The 18,865-nt window shown below is 37.9% G+C and overlaps 1 protein-coding gene across 1 annotated transcript in view; it reads left to right on the top strand.

Annotated features, from left to right (window-relative positions):
- The window catches only part of plcl1 (phospholipase C like 1), a 75,238-nt gene that overhangs the window by 35,711 nt on the left and 20,662 nt on the right, over positions 1 to 18,865 (top strand). Inside the window, exon 2 of the mRNA XM_039655565.2 lies at positions 18,164 to 18,787. Coding sequence (XP_039511499.2) covers positions 18,164 to 18,787 — 624 coding nt within the window. The remainder of the gene's footprint in view (positions 1 to 18,163; positions 18,788 to 18,865) is intronic.

The raw sequence follows: 18,865 nt of genomic DNA, 5'->3' as shown, positions 1-18,865 counted from the left end.
TTAGGTGACCTCGCTCTGTGCCGCCCCATTCCTGCAGGCACCCGGCCATTCACACACAGCTGCCAGTGGACAGACATTTCCAAACACACAGCTAAAATGTGCCCAGCTAAAGTACACATTGACTTTCACACACAGACCTGTGATAGCACAATGTTTTGATGCACAAGTATGCCACTGTATTAACACTCTTATCACAAGCTTTTTGCATAATACACACACATCCTTCTATCTGTAGCTATGACCCCGCTCTCCCTCCACTGGGCTTCATGCATGTCTTATCCCCTTTCCAGGCCCATCTTCTCTTTCGGTTGGTAAGATTTGCTCTCCAGGCCTCATTGTCTTCCCCTCTCTGCATTTCCTTCATGTTGCTTTAGTCTTTTCTGACTGCCTTTTCCCTCTGGACTGTTTATTGCTCAGTGTTGTTATTTCCCCATTGTTTTCAAATAAGCAAAAGATCATGATGCCTGAGAGCATTCCATCCCATAGGAGATACTGTGCATCATTGGGGACAAGCCTCCTTTATCGAATGACCTTTCTGTGTGGCTTTCAAGTTGCATTTTAAGTGTCCTCATTGCACATCTAATTCTCTCTCTCTTTTATCTGCTGCTCTCCTGTGGTCTTTCCTTTCTTCACTTTTGCTTATGGTTGGCTTGAGGATTAACATAAGAGGTTTTTAAGCTTTGGCATCATTCATGACTTCCTGTTAATTTAGCATATTTAGCTTGATAATGTATTTATGTGGTTGACAGGTTAGGGTTGCTCCCCTTGTCCTCAGGAAAATGTAAAGAACTGCTCTTTTTTTATTCAGTGTGCAAATGTGAATCATTTTATTTGATTGAAAGCCCAATAATTAAAGGGGTGGTAAGGTATGATTTCACTTTTCTAACTTTAGTTTGTGTGAAATGTTGCTATATATATATATATATATATATATATATATATATATTGTTTAACTTGAGTACCAAATCAGCATGTCATGTGCCACATTACTAGGGAAACTTTCAGAAACATTTAATATATAACATTTGATATGGTTTTCAAATCTCTCTCTCTCTCTCTCTCTCTCTCTCTCTCTCTCTCTCTCTCTCTCTCTCTCTCTCTCTCTCTCTCTCTCTCTCTCTTGTAGGATGTAGTTGGTAACGATTATTATAGAGGACATATTTTGAGGACATCTATCCACCTTGATGGTCTTGTGGTTTTGTATTTTGTGTGGTTTACTAGTAGAAGATGCTTTCATATATATATTCAGGGCTGTTTTGAGGTTCTGGCAGATTTTGACATTTGAGGTATCCAGTGGCCTGAACATTATTTAAGGGATGTAGGTAAAGAGATGTACTGCAACAAAGAAGGTACAGCCTTGAGGGAAAGCACCAGTGGAAATCACTTTACACCTCCACAAGTTAATACGGGTCATTTTATAGATCACTGCTGCTGTTTGTTTTGTGTTATGATGTTGTTATCTCTCTAGTAGTGTGGGTGGCTTTCAAAAAAATGACAAAAAGAGCTGACCCGTTAAAAAAGAAATAGGGATAACCTAAAATAGAGATCCTTAGGAAGCGGGAAAATCAGTTTTGGCAAGAACAGAGAAATTGTGAGATAAAAAGTCCAAACCATGGATAAGTATTACAAGTAAGAGGTAAAATAGTTGAAATTATTACTAAACATTGAAAATTTGATTTATGTGCCAGAACAGTAATAAGTTATATTGTTTGAGAACCACAGTGGAAAAAATAAAATAATGATAAAAAATTGTGAAAGATTTTATTTTTGTCTGTGTTGACTAGGACAAATTACCTCTGCTTTTTGTACATGTACTTTTGATTATTATTATTTTTTTATATATTTTTTTACATTGCTGCTTGTTATGGATGGAGCCTGCAGTGACACATTTAGATTTCATTGATCTGAAATATGTCTTACCCCAAACCTCTCTCCTCTCTCTTGTACCTTTCACCATACTTCACACTCATATAGTCATGGTGCGCAGCTGAATTCTTAGATCCAAGCGTGTTTCTTATGCATGAGTAAGTGCCAGCCAGACAGTTAATTTTCCCCCTCTCTCATTCTCATTCCCAGCCCTGTAGCTTCTCTTTGCACTTGCTTTGCTGCCTTGTTTAGCATGCTGTGATGGCCCGGATCTCTTCACTTGCACTTTCAACAGAGATAAGATTGCTTCCAGGCTAGCATTTCATTTTGTGCAAAAAACAAATCAAACAGGAAATAGGTGTAACCACATTTGGGTGAAAGTTTATTAAAAAAACAGCCACGCAGTCAAACAGATTGCACAGTATTGTGGATATTTCTTATTTATGATGACACAAACAAGGGGTTAAAATTTCTTTTATTAGGTCTGCCAATCAATTTATGTATGCATTTACACAATGTACATTTAAGCTATTTACATCATTTATATACTGTGTATATATTGTTTTCATATTGGTGATTGGAGAAAAATAACAAAATGCAGATATAGAAATGGAAAGAAATGATTGGAGTATTTGGAAATCAATCGATCGATCAATCAGAAATTGGCAGACATGGAAGCATATTCGTTTTAAAAATAGCCGCACCCACTCTTAAATTGAAAATTAGGTGCATAACTACACAAGTGGTGTAAATCTCCTTCCACGGGTTGATCAGTTCTCCAGGCTTGGCCTAGCCTCTTCCCCCATGTCTGCTGTAATTAACCCGAGGGATTGGGAAAGCTTTTCTAATTAACAGCCTGGAACAGCTCCTCAGAGTTTGGCAACTGAACCACATCCCAACAACGATCCTTGGGCCAATCAGTCTACTAAAACAGCAGCTGCTTCTGGAGAGAGGTGTGCGCACTGCACACTTTAACTTGGATAAACAATGTCAACCCAAGATTGTGAATTCATGCTGGAAGGCATTTTCTACCAAGGTTATGCAGCAGAAAATGCAGTCATTACTTATGTATTACCCAGTTGCATGTTTTTCACATCGAGTTGCTAGGCAGTGGAGAGATAGTTTAATAGCTTATTCTTTTTGTATCGCTAAGAAATTTATAACTGTAACTGTCTTACCTTTAACTGTCTTCTGGCTAAAGTTTTTTTTTTTTTATCTGATGGGTGCTTTAACTTTTGCCATAGAGACAATTATTAAAAGTTCCTAATTCCCTGTCTAAGTCCGTGTGGGTGAATAGTAAAAGATGCATGAACTTGTTTGTAGTCTTCCATGAGTTCTACTGTGCTGGCTGTGTGCATCCAGAGTTTTCCCTCTCCTACTGTATTTAACTGCATGGAAAACCATTCAGATGTGCTGGGATTTTAGAGAGCATGGATCTCTTGGCAGACTCCTGTGCCAGCTTGGAGTGGAGCAGCAATGTTAATATGGAATGACAGACCCTTTTATAAGTCTGTTTTTATGCCCTAACTTGCTCTCGGTGAAGACTCTCAGCATGGTCTGGGTGTGACTTTGAGGTTCTTTGAAAAAGGGTGGCAAGAGGAGACAGCAAGTTTAAACTGATTTTTTTTAAAGGGGTAGGTTCTAGTTCAAAAATGAAATTTTCATAATTTACTCAACTTCATGTTGTTTGAAACCTATATGACTTTTTTTTCTTAAAATCCAGTTTAACTGTTAAACTGTTTTGTCTAATGGTACGTTCACACCGGATAGTGTGTCAGGCGCGAATGATTTCAATGTTAAGTCAATGCAAAGATGTGTTACGTGTGTAAAAAATTCCTTGGGCGCGAATGAGGCTTAGAGCGTGGGGCGGTAGATGCAAATACATCTTATTCACGTGTCAAGTTCGCGCTAATGGCGTGAATTGAGCATCTGGCACGTTAAGCAAATGATTTAGTTTGTGCTATTTGTGCATTCACGCGTTGCCGCCAAGTTGAAAAATCTGAACTTTGGCGTCAAATTCACGCCGCGTTAACCAATCAGGAGCCTGCTGCTTGCTCACGTGGTTATCTGGATGCTTCAATAAATGAAGAGTTCAGATGCAAAAGCCTCTAAATGCCATTTTAAATTTTCTTCTTTAATGATGATTTTTATCAAACTTGTATATTTAAGTTCAGTAACTTAAATATACAAGTTTGATAAAAAATCATCAAATGGCATTTAGAGGCTTTTGCATCTGAACTCTTCAAATTATTTTGTAATGTGATTAAATTTGTGTGGTTCTAATGCACAAAAAAGCAAATATTTTATCACTCAAAACTTTATTTCAATATACAGACATGTTCATTTTGTATTGAATGTTATTTATTCCATATCTAGATTATGTGAAATTATTATGATGTAAAGACAATCAACAAAGGCTATGTGCATAAATTCGTGTCTGGGCGTGAGAGAGAAAAAAATCACAGGACAGGTTAATAAACTTTTGGAGGCTGATTCTATTTATCATCAAAACAAAAATAAATTACAGATTAGATGGACGAGGGCGAGGGTGATCCTCACTCCGATGCGGGACAACAGGTCATCAAACTGGGCGCGGGACAGGCGGAAGTACTGCTGACAACGGCCGTCATCCAGGCACAGCTCCTGGAGCGAGCAAATGGTGAAACTCGCCAAACGGTTCGCTCTCCAGAGTAAATACAGAGCGGTGACTCTCTCGATGAATACTCGGTCGACACAAAAAAAAATGTCCGCCAATAGATTTCGCGCGTCACACCCGTAAATTTAGCTTCAAACTTTTGTTTTTTTACGCGTGTCAATTTCGCTCTTGACGCACAAATGGATTCAAAGTGGTCAAGCGTATAACTAGACGCGGTAGACACGAATTTGACGCGCTATTCGCGTCCGGTGTGAACGTAGCATAAGCAGTGGTTCAGATTAGAACAAGATCAGACCCTATCGACCTTCACTGTATAGACAAAACAGTTTAAAAGCTGTGTTAATTTTTTAACAAATTTGTGCAATTTGCTTGTTGGTAATAAACATTTAAACTGTTTTCCACATTATCCATATATCCATGTTATATTTTATGTTGTTGGGCATCACAGAATGGAATTATATACGAAAAAGAAGGTACTATCTTACAGCGGTTTGCAACGATTCTCCTTTCCCCCACAATGCATTGCATTACGTCACCTTGGGGAGAGAATTTACCAAAGTGGATGCGGCGACTACGTTTGCAACAACATGTTCACCGGAGGAAGAGATAAACACTGACAAAGACAAAGTTTACCAGTACTACGACACTGTGACAAAGGTACTTATCTGAACTAACGTCATGATCACTGTCACTACTGTCACATGTTAGATATAAAGAAAACGTTGAGTTTTCACTCTGTGCTATTTTTGTTTTGGATTGCCCTTTTTTGGATTTGTTCTGGTAATGGAGCCAGCAAGAAAGAGGAGATCCTCCCGTTTCTGGGCTCAGCAGAAGTATCAGTATCTTCATTTATACCAGCTGGCACTGGCATTTTTATGTTCCCCTGCATCCTCTGTACCTTGTGAAAGGAACTTTTCCAAGGCTGGAGATGTTTTTGTCCCAAAAGAGGAATTGTCTAAACCCCAACACACTAACAACATTTTTTGTTTCTCAATAAAAATTTAGTGTAATCCTTCCTTTTCCCACCCCAAACTGCAGTTTTTAGGTTCAGTGGCTCAGGAAGTCTCATTTTGCCATCACTAATAGCAAGTCACCAGGGCACTTCACCAACTCTTTTGCAAATTTACAGCAAATACATTTATAAAAATGGACATTGACGTACGGCACGCTCAAATCCGACGCCAGCTCAGGAGGCGGTGTACATGTACGCTCGTTTTGAGTTAGTGTGGAAATGCGCAGAAAACCTATTCCTAACACCACAAAACGCACTGACAAACTAAAAGATATGATATATTATGACCCACTGTAAAAAACAACAACATATTATAAACTTCAGTGTTTATTTTTGTGCAACATGGACTTCAATGTTTAATTTGTGTGACTTTACCGAAGCATTTGATTTGTAGGCATATTTATTCCTTCAGTTGCGAGCCTGTGCACTTTACCTGACGTTTCAGGGTGGGTGCGCACGGACTGGGTTCAGTAATAAAAGGCTTTCAATGACCAAAAAATAATTCAGACTGACAAAATAATAAAATAACAATAAATAACAATAAGTGTCTTTAATTATAAAAAATCATAATAATAATAAGAAGAAGAATAATAAGAAGAAGAATATTCCAAATTTCCATGCAATTATTAATGCAAATGAATGGTACTCCACATTACATCATCATCATGACTATTGTACACCCCAATACATGTGACGTGATACGAAATTAAATGCTAATTGTTTCAAAACACGTGCTGTAAAATAATGCATTGTGATGTCATTTCGGCTCCACGTCGGGGAAGTTTCTCTTGCCGTCTTCCGTGTGTCCATGACGTAAAATGCGGGCGTGGGGGAAGCAGAGACTTGAATATATACAGTACATTTATCACCTGGTACACCTGGATTTAAAAGGTACGCACAGCTTCATAAATCAGGTGGTGAGAGAAGTGTAAGCATAATCTTACGCCAACATATACGCCCGTTTTTTCGCAAGACAGTCGCCATAGTTCTAATACTAGACTGAGGCGCCCTTTCCTCCACTTCTCCCCAACGTGACGTCATCACCGAATTGAGTAAAAAACCTGTTAATACCAAAAATGTAAAGAACTGGTCTTTAAGACCATGTTTGAGACATTTTAAAATGATATACATATCTTGAGTGATGTACCCATTAATCGACAGTGGTGGTGAACCTGCAACACGGCCAAAAAAATCTTCTTTTGTATTTTATGGGAGAAAAGGTCATAGAGGTTTGGAAGCAAATGACAAAAATGTTCAATAAATAGTTTCATTGATAAACAACATAACATATAACATAATATAACAAACCATTTATTATTCTAGTCATCATGGTTGTAAATCATCATCAAGAATTAATCTGCCAAGTTATAGTATATTCTTTAAACTAACTGTGATCTGTTTATGGTTGCAAAGAAAATAATTTTAATAAGTGCCTTTAAAATGTGGCCCACCAAATCAAAATTTATAGACAGATTTGTAATTGACAATTCTTCAAATGCATAAACAACAGAAGTGTGATTTACCAGCCTGACAGGAAGACACTGGGCCAAATATTTTATTAATATTAATGATTAGTAAGTGACAGATGAATGCACCAAAATACTGTAGTTTGTTGGGACGCACAATCTTGATTTTCTTTGCCTATTTAATGTTTAGTTGCATTTTTTTTATGTACATTTTAGCACAGGCCTGTGACCCAGTTTTACAGCTTTCCGGTTGAGATCCTCTGGTTTAGCTAACTAGTTAAGTCTTTCTCTCTTCGGTCTAAGAAAGTATGACTGCTGAGGAGCTTTTTAGAAAACAAATAGTGCCTGAAAATCACTCTTGGCAGACGTGTGAGTAAGTGGCATATCTGAGCTTTTCTCTGCTTGTTCGGGGTAGCTTTGAAAACTGCCTGAGGACTGATTGTTTTCAGAATGGAACCTGTGAAGCGGTGTAGGCTGATGAATGTGTAGGCTGTGATAAGAGGAGCCTGATTGTGGGAATGGTCTGCAATTACTTGATCGTGTGAGACGAGCCACGCTAGTTTGCAATCATGCTTATCGACGTGAACTGCTTTTCTCTATTCCAGAGCTTCTAGTTGGCTCGCAGAAAACTCATCTGCTTAGAAGTAAAGCAGTTTGGATAATAAATCCTGGAAACTACTAGATTATTAATAGTTGTTGCAAGGCTAATAGAAATCATTAAAGTTTTGAACGCCGAATAACACCATTCATAAATCAATTTATTGAATGGCTGTCTCATATGGTTTAACATTTATATCCTCTACAAATGGTTTCCAGTACTTTTACACCCAGAAAATGTTATGTTTATGAGTCGACATAGATTAGATTATAGGGCAATGATGCGTCTGTGTGAAGTAAGTAATACAACTATTTCTCAATTCCAGGACAGACAGGTATAACAGAGGTTTCAGTGAGTGTAATCATATCAAAGTCCTGTTTAAGTTTTACAGCTTACATTTAATTATAAAGCAATTTCCAAGTGATGAGTTGGAGCACTGAATTCTCCATAGCTGCCAGTTGTTATTAGGGAAGAGTTATTCACTTTCTGCTGGAAGATTTTTTTTTTCACACTCTGCTCTACTTTTTTATTAAATTACTCATCAGTATTACTAAGAAAAAGTGAAGGGTACCTAGGGTACCTAGATGAATTTAATGTAGTCTTTATGCACAACCTTCGCTACCATCCTCTATATTTTGCTCCTGGGAAGAACAGGTGTTTGATAATCTCTCTTTTGCTGTACTCATATTTGCTTTAACAACACATTTCATCCCTCAAGCTGTTTATAGACAAGCTCAATGTCAAGAGATCAGCTCTGCCTCATATTCTGCATGACATATTTCTATTTTGATCCATACATCAGCATTTTCAATTAGTTGGACAGTAGGATTGACGGCTTGCTAAACCCATTGTCAGTTAATCCATGAGCGTTACCCTCTAACCCTACTAAATCACTGGCTCTCCATCCGGCACGGATTACCCCTCAAGTCTCATGGGGTGGGAGCGCTGCGGCTGCACTAATCTACTGCTTTCTCAGAGCTGGGATCATTGGCTGGATTGGAGTTCTGTTCCGTGGCTTGGCTGGAGTGGATTACAGCCACAGGTGTAGTCCCAGTTGAGGAAGTCAGTGGTACGGGGTGGTATTTTGGGGTGGGGTTAGTGGACTGTGTTGTGAGTGGGTTAATGAGCTGATACATGGATGGATATGCTGTGTGCCAAAGGAAAAGTTTACAGTAATCAATTACTCTCATGTTGTTCCAAACCTGTAGTTTCTTTCCTCTGCTGAACACAAAAGAAACACTTTGAACTCATGCAGAGCAATATCTGTATACTACAGTTTTTTCAGCGTTTAAAATTTCTAATGCAAAACAGTCGACATGTATTTAGTTCACTACATTTTACCTCACTCTCTTTCAACATGAAACTGACACTTGTCACTGGAATTTACGCTCTGCTTCGGTGAATAGTAAAAACCCGCCTACTTTGATTTGATTGTCCATCATTTTGACATTGACAAGCGCTGTTTGACTGCTGAAGCTGTCAGACAAAAAATGTTGTCATCCTAACAACATACAGAGTGATGCATAATGTGCCTATGGTGGTTATGGCCCTGCACTATATGGCTGCATTTATTTGATCAAAAATACAATTTATTCCCATGATGGCAAAGCTACATTTTCAGCAGCCATTACTCCAATATTCAGTGTCACATGATCCTTCAGAAATCATTTAGAAATGCTGATTTGAAATCTTCTTGCACACCCATGTATTGTAAAATGTATTGACTGTATTCCTTTCAGTCTTGAGTGTTTGAATTGGCTTCAAGCAGATGACAGTAGTAAACACTGTGCTGTGTGAAAGAGTGAAGCTTCAGAAAGCATTGGAAAGGTTCAGTGAGGACTCCGAAGTAGTGAATGCTGATGTCATTGTGGGTTTTAGCTGCCAAATCACTGATGAGCTTGAAAATGTCCCTTAAAGGGCAGGGATGTTATTAAAATCAGTCTGCTCTTGTAGGATTAGACCAAGGGTTCGCGTTTTAGTGCTATTATTTTTTCCCTTGCCACTCTTCATTTTCTCCTCTGTCCTCAGTTTCTCTGTCCACCCAACCTCCAGTTATTATCTCCTTCTTTTCTAGTGCCTGTGCTCCTTTTCTTCTCTCCTCCTCTTTTTCTTGATTAAGTGGAGATGGGAGCACATCTAAATTTAACCACACTTCATCTCCTAGCTCCCCTTGCTGTATCTGATACTCTTATTCCTCTCAGACTAATGGTGGGAAATTGCTTATAATGTCCGAGTCATTTTTATATTGAGGAAACATGGTATTTTACCTACTACCTAGTTTTTCCAGCAGTGTTTTTGTGTTTTGTTGCACTCCTCCCTCCACCTCTCTCTCTTTTTTTGGTACCCTTGCAATGTGCCTCACCCTTTTTTTCATATTCCTCGGCTTTTCTTCTAACACTTCCAAACTCACTTACAATCATTTTCATACTGTCATCCTCACCAGCAGACTCTCCATTCTTAGGTTGTAAAAGACAAAAAAACAAAACACATTTATGTTTTAAAAAAAAAACAATGCAATGTGAAGTGCGCTTAGGGGGATTAAGTCTGATTCATGTCCTTTTAGGCCAGAACGATACATTAAAAGCTTTGCAGACTTTCCTGGAGAACCCTGATGGGTCGGTGGCATGGATGGATGGACAGATGAGTGACCTGATTATTTTTGCCCTCTTTCTCATGGTGCCCTTGGTAGTCTAACCACTAAAGTTGCATTTTAGACTTGCGTTGTCACGGCTGCTAACCTGCGCGACTTGTACTGCTTGGCTCACCCCGATTGCTTCAGTCCCGCTATCACCCAGTCTGCTCAAACACCTGCTGACCTGGATTCACAGCGGCAGGCTGTCGGCTCATGAGGCAGGTTCTGATCCAGAAGCACGGCAGCTTTGAGGAATGGAGTCTGCCAGCTGAATGATAAACAGACAAACTAAGACAAATGAGCATGTCAGAGTGTTCAGTGGCTGCACACTGTACTCTCTGACCTTATCTGATTCTATGCTTCTCCGGTCTGAATGTCAAGGAGGTTTTTCTCAGCGGAAGAACTCCAGAATTGTGGTGTTTGTTAAAGCTCTGTGGGTGCTAGTTTTATCTTTGACAAGTATATGAATTGTAATAATAAAGAAGCAGAAATTGAAGCATGTGAATGTGAAACTACAGTGTAAGTGTAACCCCTCACACCCGGGCCCTACTCGCCCCGCTCCGAGCGGGCCTCCGGCGTGAGAGTCAGGCGCTCTAACAAGGAGGCTAAAGACTGCAGCCTCTAGCGTCTGTCGCTAGAGCGCCTATTGAGATCGGGGAGTGAGGTTTACTCGCACAGCAACTACTAGCTGGCCTCCGTTACACTCACCCCCCTAAACCTCACTCTCATCCGGGTCATGGCACCAATGTAACCCCTCACACCCGGGTCCTACTCGCCCCGCTCCGAGCGGGCCTCGAACCCGGGTCTCCGGCGTGAGAGTCAGGCGCTCTAACAAGGAGGCTAAAGACTGCAGCCTCTAGTGTCTGTCGCTAGAGCGCCTATTGAGATCGGGGAGTGAGGTTTACTCGCACAGCAACTACTAGCTGGCCTCCGTTACATAAGAAAAAAAAAATGTTGAAAAATTTTGTCCTGGAAGAAAATTACTTGTACGTTTTCCGTTACAGACATTTTCTTTAACCCTAAAACCTAACAAAATGAAATGCATAATTCAAAATACAGGAAAAACACCTTTGAAAGGTCAATAAAGAAAATTCCTTTAAATTAATAGTGTATTTTTATTAACTACATTTTACAATAAATTAGATTGTTTTTACAACAGTCAATCTTCCATGTGCAATAAACCTGCTATGTGCCATGTGTTGTGGCATGCCATGTGTTGCTAGTCATTTCTAGTTTGTTGCTAAGGTGCTGGAGCTGGTTGCTAGTTAGGTGCTTACTGGCCCAAGTCACAAGAGCTCACTTCTCAAGTTTACATGAAATTCTGGTCCTTAGTAGAGAGATATGGTTGAGTCTTTGGTTGAATTTTTTTTTTTTTTGCATATTTTTAGATAAATTATATGTCTGGTTGACTTGAATAGTTATGACACACAGAGTAACTGAAGACATTCCAATGGGACCATTCATGTCTTAATTGTATTAAGCCCATCTTTGAAATCTGGTATGTCTGAAGTTCATTGACTTCTACATGAATACTCCTTGCATCTAAGAGCCAGTCTGATTAGTGTCAAATAGCTTTGGGTGGAAATCCTAGATTACACATTATCACTACTGCAATGACATAATGTGTTTCCATCAGGAGCCTTTGCTGTAGATTCGATTTTAGGTATTAGGAAATAAGTAGGCCAGTACTGCAAGCAATTTTTTTTTTTTTTTTTTTTTAAACAGCAACAGCCCCAGGAAGCATACACCTTTTATCTCCTTTCCTTTCAGTAGGTCAGGCAAGGTGATATTTCCACCATAATTTATCATATGGTGTTTAAAATGAGTTTCATTATCATATCATCACTCTGAAACTTTGGGGTGAAATTATTGGCAACAAATAACTGTTTTTCAAATGTTAATAGTCATAATTGCTAATCAATGTAACCGCATCATTGTATTTGGGAATTCATTAAAACTTGAATATTTGCACAGCATTTTTTTGTTTCATTTTGAAGACAGAGTTTTCAGCTTCCTACATAAAAGTAATATGGATACTGAAATATAGTTAAGTCACATACAAAGCTAGCAATGATTTAAAATAAATACAAAATTTAGGATAACAGAGGGGGGAAAACAGGGTTATTTTAGCATCTGACAATGGCAGTACACAGTCCAGTGCTGCTACACTGTAAAAAATTTCTTGTCAAATTAACAGTAACTTACTGGCAACAATTATCCAGTACTTGCTGTATTTCATTTAACAGTAAAATTACCGTAACACTAACTACAGTACTGTTAAGCATACTGCAAATTAAATAACATTATTTTACTGTAATTTCTTACCATATTAAAGTACAGAATTACACTGTTAATTTTTAATAATACTGTATAGTATGAAATGTTATTGTATTTATTTTATAGTGCTACTGTGTAACCTGTAGAAAATCCGTAGAAATATTATTTTAACTGTTAATGGGAAATAGAAAAAAGAACAATTGAAGCTTTAACTGCACAAGGTTTATTGTGTATTTTCAAACACATTAGTACATTTACATAATATACATTTAAATACATTAATACAATTAAATACATTAATAATAAAAATGTAATATAATACAATAAAAATCATGCATGACAATCATGAACAATTATGCATAAATACATGCAAAAATTATCATGAACAGGTAAAATAGAAAAGATTAAAGGGGTGCTATCTGATCAATCTATTAGAAAGATAGTTCATAACAACTCATCCACCCACTCCCTGCTGGGGTAAAACAGCTTAAACTAGTCTAAGATTGTCTATTGGTTTGAGATAGACTGTCTAACTGGTCAGTTGCTGATTTTAAAGGGTTTTTGGCTGCTTTCTATCTAAGGGACCAGATTTGCAGGGCTGGGAGACACATATAAACTTATAAACTATAAAAGCTTTGACAAGTAAACCACCAATCCAGATGAGTATAACAAAATGACAAGTTATCCAGTGTCCTTTAAAAAAAAAAAATAAATAAACACAAAACAACCTCATCATGCACATGTGCCATGAAAAACTTGCATTACGGTATCAATAATTATTTATATGCAGACTTATGTTCTAACTTTTGCAATAGGAAGTTTTCTATCCAAGCTTTTATGCAATTAAACCTTAAACTGTACTGTAACGTTTATTTTCACACAACAATTCTAAACAACTTGCAGATAGACAAAATTCACAGATGGATAAAAATCCGTTTAAAATGTTCTCAGTGGGTCAGTACTGGACCAAGGTAGTAGTTAGATAAATAGAATAATTAAATTAGATTAGATTTACAATTCATCGGTCGTCAAGATGGATATGGGTCTTCTTAACATGCACAGCTCACACCTGTGGAAAAGGAGAACAGACAAGACAGTTAAAATATAGTACGTTTTTGTTGTTGTTTTGGCTAAACAGCAAAAACAGACAAAATGATGTCTAAAGTGTAATTCACTTAATACTAAAATCTTGTTTGTTGGACTGTTGTTTAAAATCAATTCATTTACGATCACGTGAAAACGTAGGCTAAATCTTGCTTGTGTGATACTAAGTTACATGACTTAAAAAAAGATTGACAAGACATCGTTCCCTTCAAATGAGTACATGTCAGTTTACACATAGTAAAAAAAAAAAATGATATTATAGCCGACAATACTGTAGTATATGCAGTGAATGGTTCCTACCGGAACACCCCCAGGCAGTTTGTGTAGTTGGTATGACCCGGGGTTTTTTTGTTGTTGTTGATTCTAAGTTCGCTAGTAAAGTGTTCAACACCAGGCTAACTCCCTCGTGTATGTGTCGTTAATGATAACCAAAGATTAACAAAGACCACAACAAATACTGTAAATGTCACACATAGCTTTGTATTTTGGACAAAAATACACCTTGGGCGCTTTCCGCGGTCCAACTTTATCACTGAGGTAACTTAACGTTATAATGGCAGAACGCCAGGTCAGGATTTACACGAAAATAAGCGTGAAAAAATCAATAAGAGGAATCGGCACTTTAATTTTATAACAATAAATCCGAATCCTAACCTTGGATGTCCGATTTCAGGATACATTTATCGATTATCAATTCCTAACCCCTGTAAGTCATAAAATAATGAACGTGCTGGCGCTTCCACCGACTTAACGTGGTAAATAACAAAATGATTAGACCATTTTGACCGTATAAGAGGTTACATATGAAATATATGTTAATAAAATCACATTTAATCAAGTAAGGCTATCAACATAAAAGAAATCCGCGTCTGACTTATACAGACGTTATCGAACATTCCGCGGCCACTTCTTTCTAACGGTAATCTGTTAACTCATATGGTTTGCATAAAAATATGAATTACTAACCAGATGTATGGCGAAAACGTTGCCGACCGACAGCGACGCGATGCACGGCCTGCGTGTTCTTACAGAGGGAAGGGAACTGAAGAGTTCTTCATAAAATGGCAGCTTGTTGTGGTTATTTTTCGCGGTCATTTGTACTAATGTATTTGAATTTACAGTAACATCCCAAATGGCTACATTGAAGAGTAGCCTATCATATACATATTATATTAAAATGTCTAGAATATAAATTGAATATAGAAATCGTGGTCAGCTATTCTAAATAACTTTAAAGTTATTATTAGCTAGAATCCGTTTGCATACCAGTGATTCTTGGGAATTTGGATAAAACAGGTTTTAATTTTGAAAATAAAAAGTTAGTTAAATTACAAAATCTGAAGGTATATCATTATAAAGCAAGGTCTTGGCTGTTCTGCAATGCACCGGTGCAACCTCCTCATTTTGTATTTTTTTCATAAAATAGGCGTTTCTCCAGTTATCACTTTGTTTTTGTCAACACCGTCAGACAAAATAAATAGCAAATTATTTTTTATTTGTTTGGTCTAATATGTATTTAGAGTTTTTAAATCATTATCTGGCATTCTTGGTACACATATATGCTGTTAAATGTTGAATATTCACTTTTGTTCATTTTTTATACTGTTTTGCGTGTACTCCTTTAAAAGATATAACATCAAACAACATTTACTTTAAGCCTAAATAGAAAAATTAATGTTGTTTTATTTAACAAACATATTTTTGTATTAAAAGAGACTATTACTTTAATAACTCAACAGCACTGAAGAATCATATTTCAAGTATATTCATTTAAAACCAATAAAACTCCCTCTGACGGTGGTGACTTTAGAACTGACGGTGGTGACATTAATCTGACGGTGGTGACTGTGGCCTCTTTACAACATACAATTCCACAATGTATACCACTCAAGTCAATCAATTCTTGCTTAACAACTTCATTTAACTCTTTGGTCCAAAAAATAACAATCTTGAGCACTGTGATAAACATTTTTTTCCTTTTATGAGGTATTCCTCATTTAACTCTGCCTCACTGTGTATTTTCTCTCTCAGCTTTTTTTGGTATTCCCTGTTTCTTCTCCTTCTCTCCTCTACAGATAGCTGCTGCCTAGCCATAACTTTCGAAAATACATAAAGTCAAAGTTGAGTGTAATGACTATGAAATTGGGGGTAATTACAGTGAATGTTAGATTTGTTTAAATGATGTCATGCCATTTTCATTTGGCTTTAGTCATTGGAGATGCATAGCCTGGAATGGATAGTGCATACTATGTGCTGTGTAGGTAGGCAGTAGCTGCACTATGTGCATCCTTAGTTCTGGTTAGTTCTGGCAGGTCACATTATTCAAGCTCGCATCAGCCGACTATTAGCTGATCCACCTCCCCCTATAGGAATATGACGCCTATCACTGTACACATATATAAGCTCCTTCAGTATTATCAGCAGCTATCACGTTTATCAGGAGCTCATTACCCTCCTCCCTCCCCAGCACCACTCGTCAGTCAGGACTTGACATTCTGATTCCCCAAGAATCTGAATAAATTCTCGAATTATATTGTACTTTTAATTTTGAAATAATCTGCAAAACATTCATGTTGGTTCTGTTCTGTTTACCCCAAGGGGGTTATTGCTGCTCCTATCCATGCTAGGCTTTAACAAATTTTTAGTGTGGGAAAAAATCTAAATGAACGTCATGAAACACAATTTAATCGCATCAAACGTGTTCAGATTAGAACTGCTGTATTCCTGCAGCTGAACCACAGCCGTGAGGATATCAGGAAACATCCTCACTCTCACTCGCGCTAATAGTAGCATGCAGTGTAAGCCTGTATGGAAGAAATATGGGGGGAATTAAATAAATAAAAATATTAAAGAGGTGAATGGAACATTACAGATAATATATTGGTATTTATTGTGATCAACAATTATATTCTAGCCTCTGTTATAGACCATTTGGGGGGTTTTGTCACCACCGTCACACGGTATGTCACCACCGTCAGATAGAAAACCTGACGGTGGTGACGTCTGACGGTGGTGACAAAAACTACTCTTTCACATGATATGCATGAGTTGTTCACATTATAGCCATCTTGTTTCCCCTCTGTTGCTAGCTACTTCAGACCTCTTCTTAAAAAGTATACAATTATGTCATAATCTAATCTAATATTTTCTATACAAAAGTGACGGTGTTGACATGTTATGGTTGTGACAGTAGCAGTGCCCAAATATATGAACAAGTTTAAGAGAAAATAGCAAAATTACGGGAGCTTGAGTGATCTTGAAGCATGCTGTAAAGCTGAAGGTTTGAAAATGGGGTATGGAGGAATGTAGTTGACCTTGTAGTTGCCTGATTTTATTACTTTTTATAAATATCTGACGGTGGTGACGAATATGTGGGACACATTTTGAACAACCACAAAATAATAGTAAATATTGTTCAAAACTCACTGTTTGTAGTTTTTAATACATATTGCAATGTACTCTTTTGTGTGGTAAATATATTATTCAATTCAATTATTCCTTTTTGTTTTTTTAATCAAGTTGAAATGATTATCTCCTATCCGAGGACAGCTGATTTTGTAGGCAATGGGCCAGCATATAATCAATAAAATAATAAAAATGAAAAATAAACCTATAAAAGAACCTTACATATGTGCAAAGGACCCCCTGATTATAAACTTGATTCTTTTCATTCATGAAAATGTTATTAATTTCCAACAGAATTAGCACTTTTTTTAGTGGGACATGTTTTTGCCAAAGTTTCAATACTTACCAGATGAAGAAGTTGCAGGTCGGCAGAAAAGACAGCAGCACCACTGACACGACAGAGAAACTCTTCCAAAGTCAAATATGCTCTCATGCACACCCCACTGACATAAATTATGTCATAAATTATGACTGTTAATGGTCAACCAGTGCTACATTTTTATTTTAAATGTAAGAATAACATTAGTAGGCTAGCAATTTTACCCGTGGAACTGTGTGTGGTGTTTTTCGCGGTCAATTGCACTGCTGTATTTAGATTAACAGTAACTGATAATTTCCCAGAATGCATTGCAATTCTACAGTAACATACTGTCAACTGTGTGCACAGTACATAACTGTTGAAAAAACAATTTAATACTGTGAAAACAACTAAATCTACTGTAACTTACTGTACATAGATTATGCAGTAAGAAACTGTTGAGAAAAACAGTATAATCCTGTGAAAACAACAGAAATCATTTACAGTGTAGTCAGTGATGTAATGTAGAATGTGGTTGGTTTATTCTAAATAGGCCATAGTTCATAGCACTGTTCATTTCCCTTAGATGGCATGAAGTTCCATTAACGTCCAAATTTTGCCTCGTTGGTTTTGTGAAAAAGCAATTTCATGCTGAAACATGCCACATTTGTTTGGACTTAAACCTAGATACATGATTGAACACAAAGCTTTCTGTGATGAATGAGATGATTTCCATCTTGCTTTGTTGCTAAGATGCTTTACTAAAACAACTCTTTGTTGAATGACATAGAAGTTTTCTTCATTTGTGGGTCACATGGTGCTTAATGTTTTTCTTTCTTTTCTCCCAAGGACCCTTCAGTGGCTAAGGTCAGTGGTGGGAGGAAGAAAACGGTTTCCTTTAGCAGTATTCCATCAGAAAAGAAGGTGAGCAGTGCTGCAGATTGCCTTGCCTTCATGCAGGGTGGCTGCGAGCTAAAGAAGGTCCGTCCCAACTCGCGCATCTACTCGCGATTCTACACTTTAGACCCTGACCTGGCCTGCCTTCGTTGGGAACCCTCCAAGAAAGATGGTGACCGAGCCCGACTTGACATCTCCGCCATTCGGGAGGTGCGCACTGGGAAAAGCACAGAGACCTTTCTTCATAATGGCCCATCAGATCACCTGGCTGAAGAAGCAGCCTTCTCCATCATTCATGGTGATGAGTATCAGTCTCTGGACCTGGTTGCTCTCTCTGCCGATGTGGCCAACATCTGGGTGACAGGGTTGCGGTACCTGCTGTCTCACCCTGGTGCCATTGGAGGAGGGAGTGGAGGTGATGGAGGGGTTGGAGAGTCCAGCATTGGAAGCAAGATGAGGCGGAACTGGTTGGCGGCAGAGTTTGCTCTGGTTGATGAGGATGGACACGAAATCGTGTCTGAAGATACGGCAGTAGCCACCATCTGTAAACTCTGTCCTGGAATTAAGGAGGCAAAGGTAACACATTTCCTTATTGTTCAGTTTATCAACCGCAAAATCTTGCATTTCATGATTAAAGGGTTTCAGAAAAATCCA

The sequence above is a fragment of the Pimephales promelas genome, chromosome 7 (genome assembly GCF_988280905.1).
Source record: "Pimephales promelas chromosome 7, fPimPro1.hap1.1, whole genome shotgun sequence".
Classification (NCBI taxonomy): Eukaryota; Metazoa; Chordata; class Actinopteri; order Cypriniformes; family Leuciscidae; genus Pimephales; species Pimephales promelas.
The sequence above is the reverse complement of the archived record's forward strand: the minus strand, read 5'-3'. Positions and strand labels throughout refer to the sequence as shown.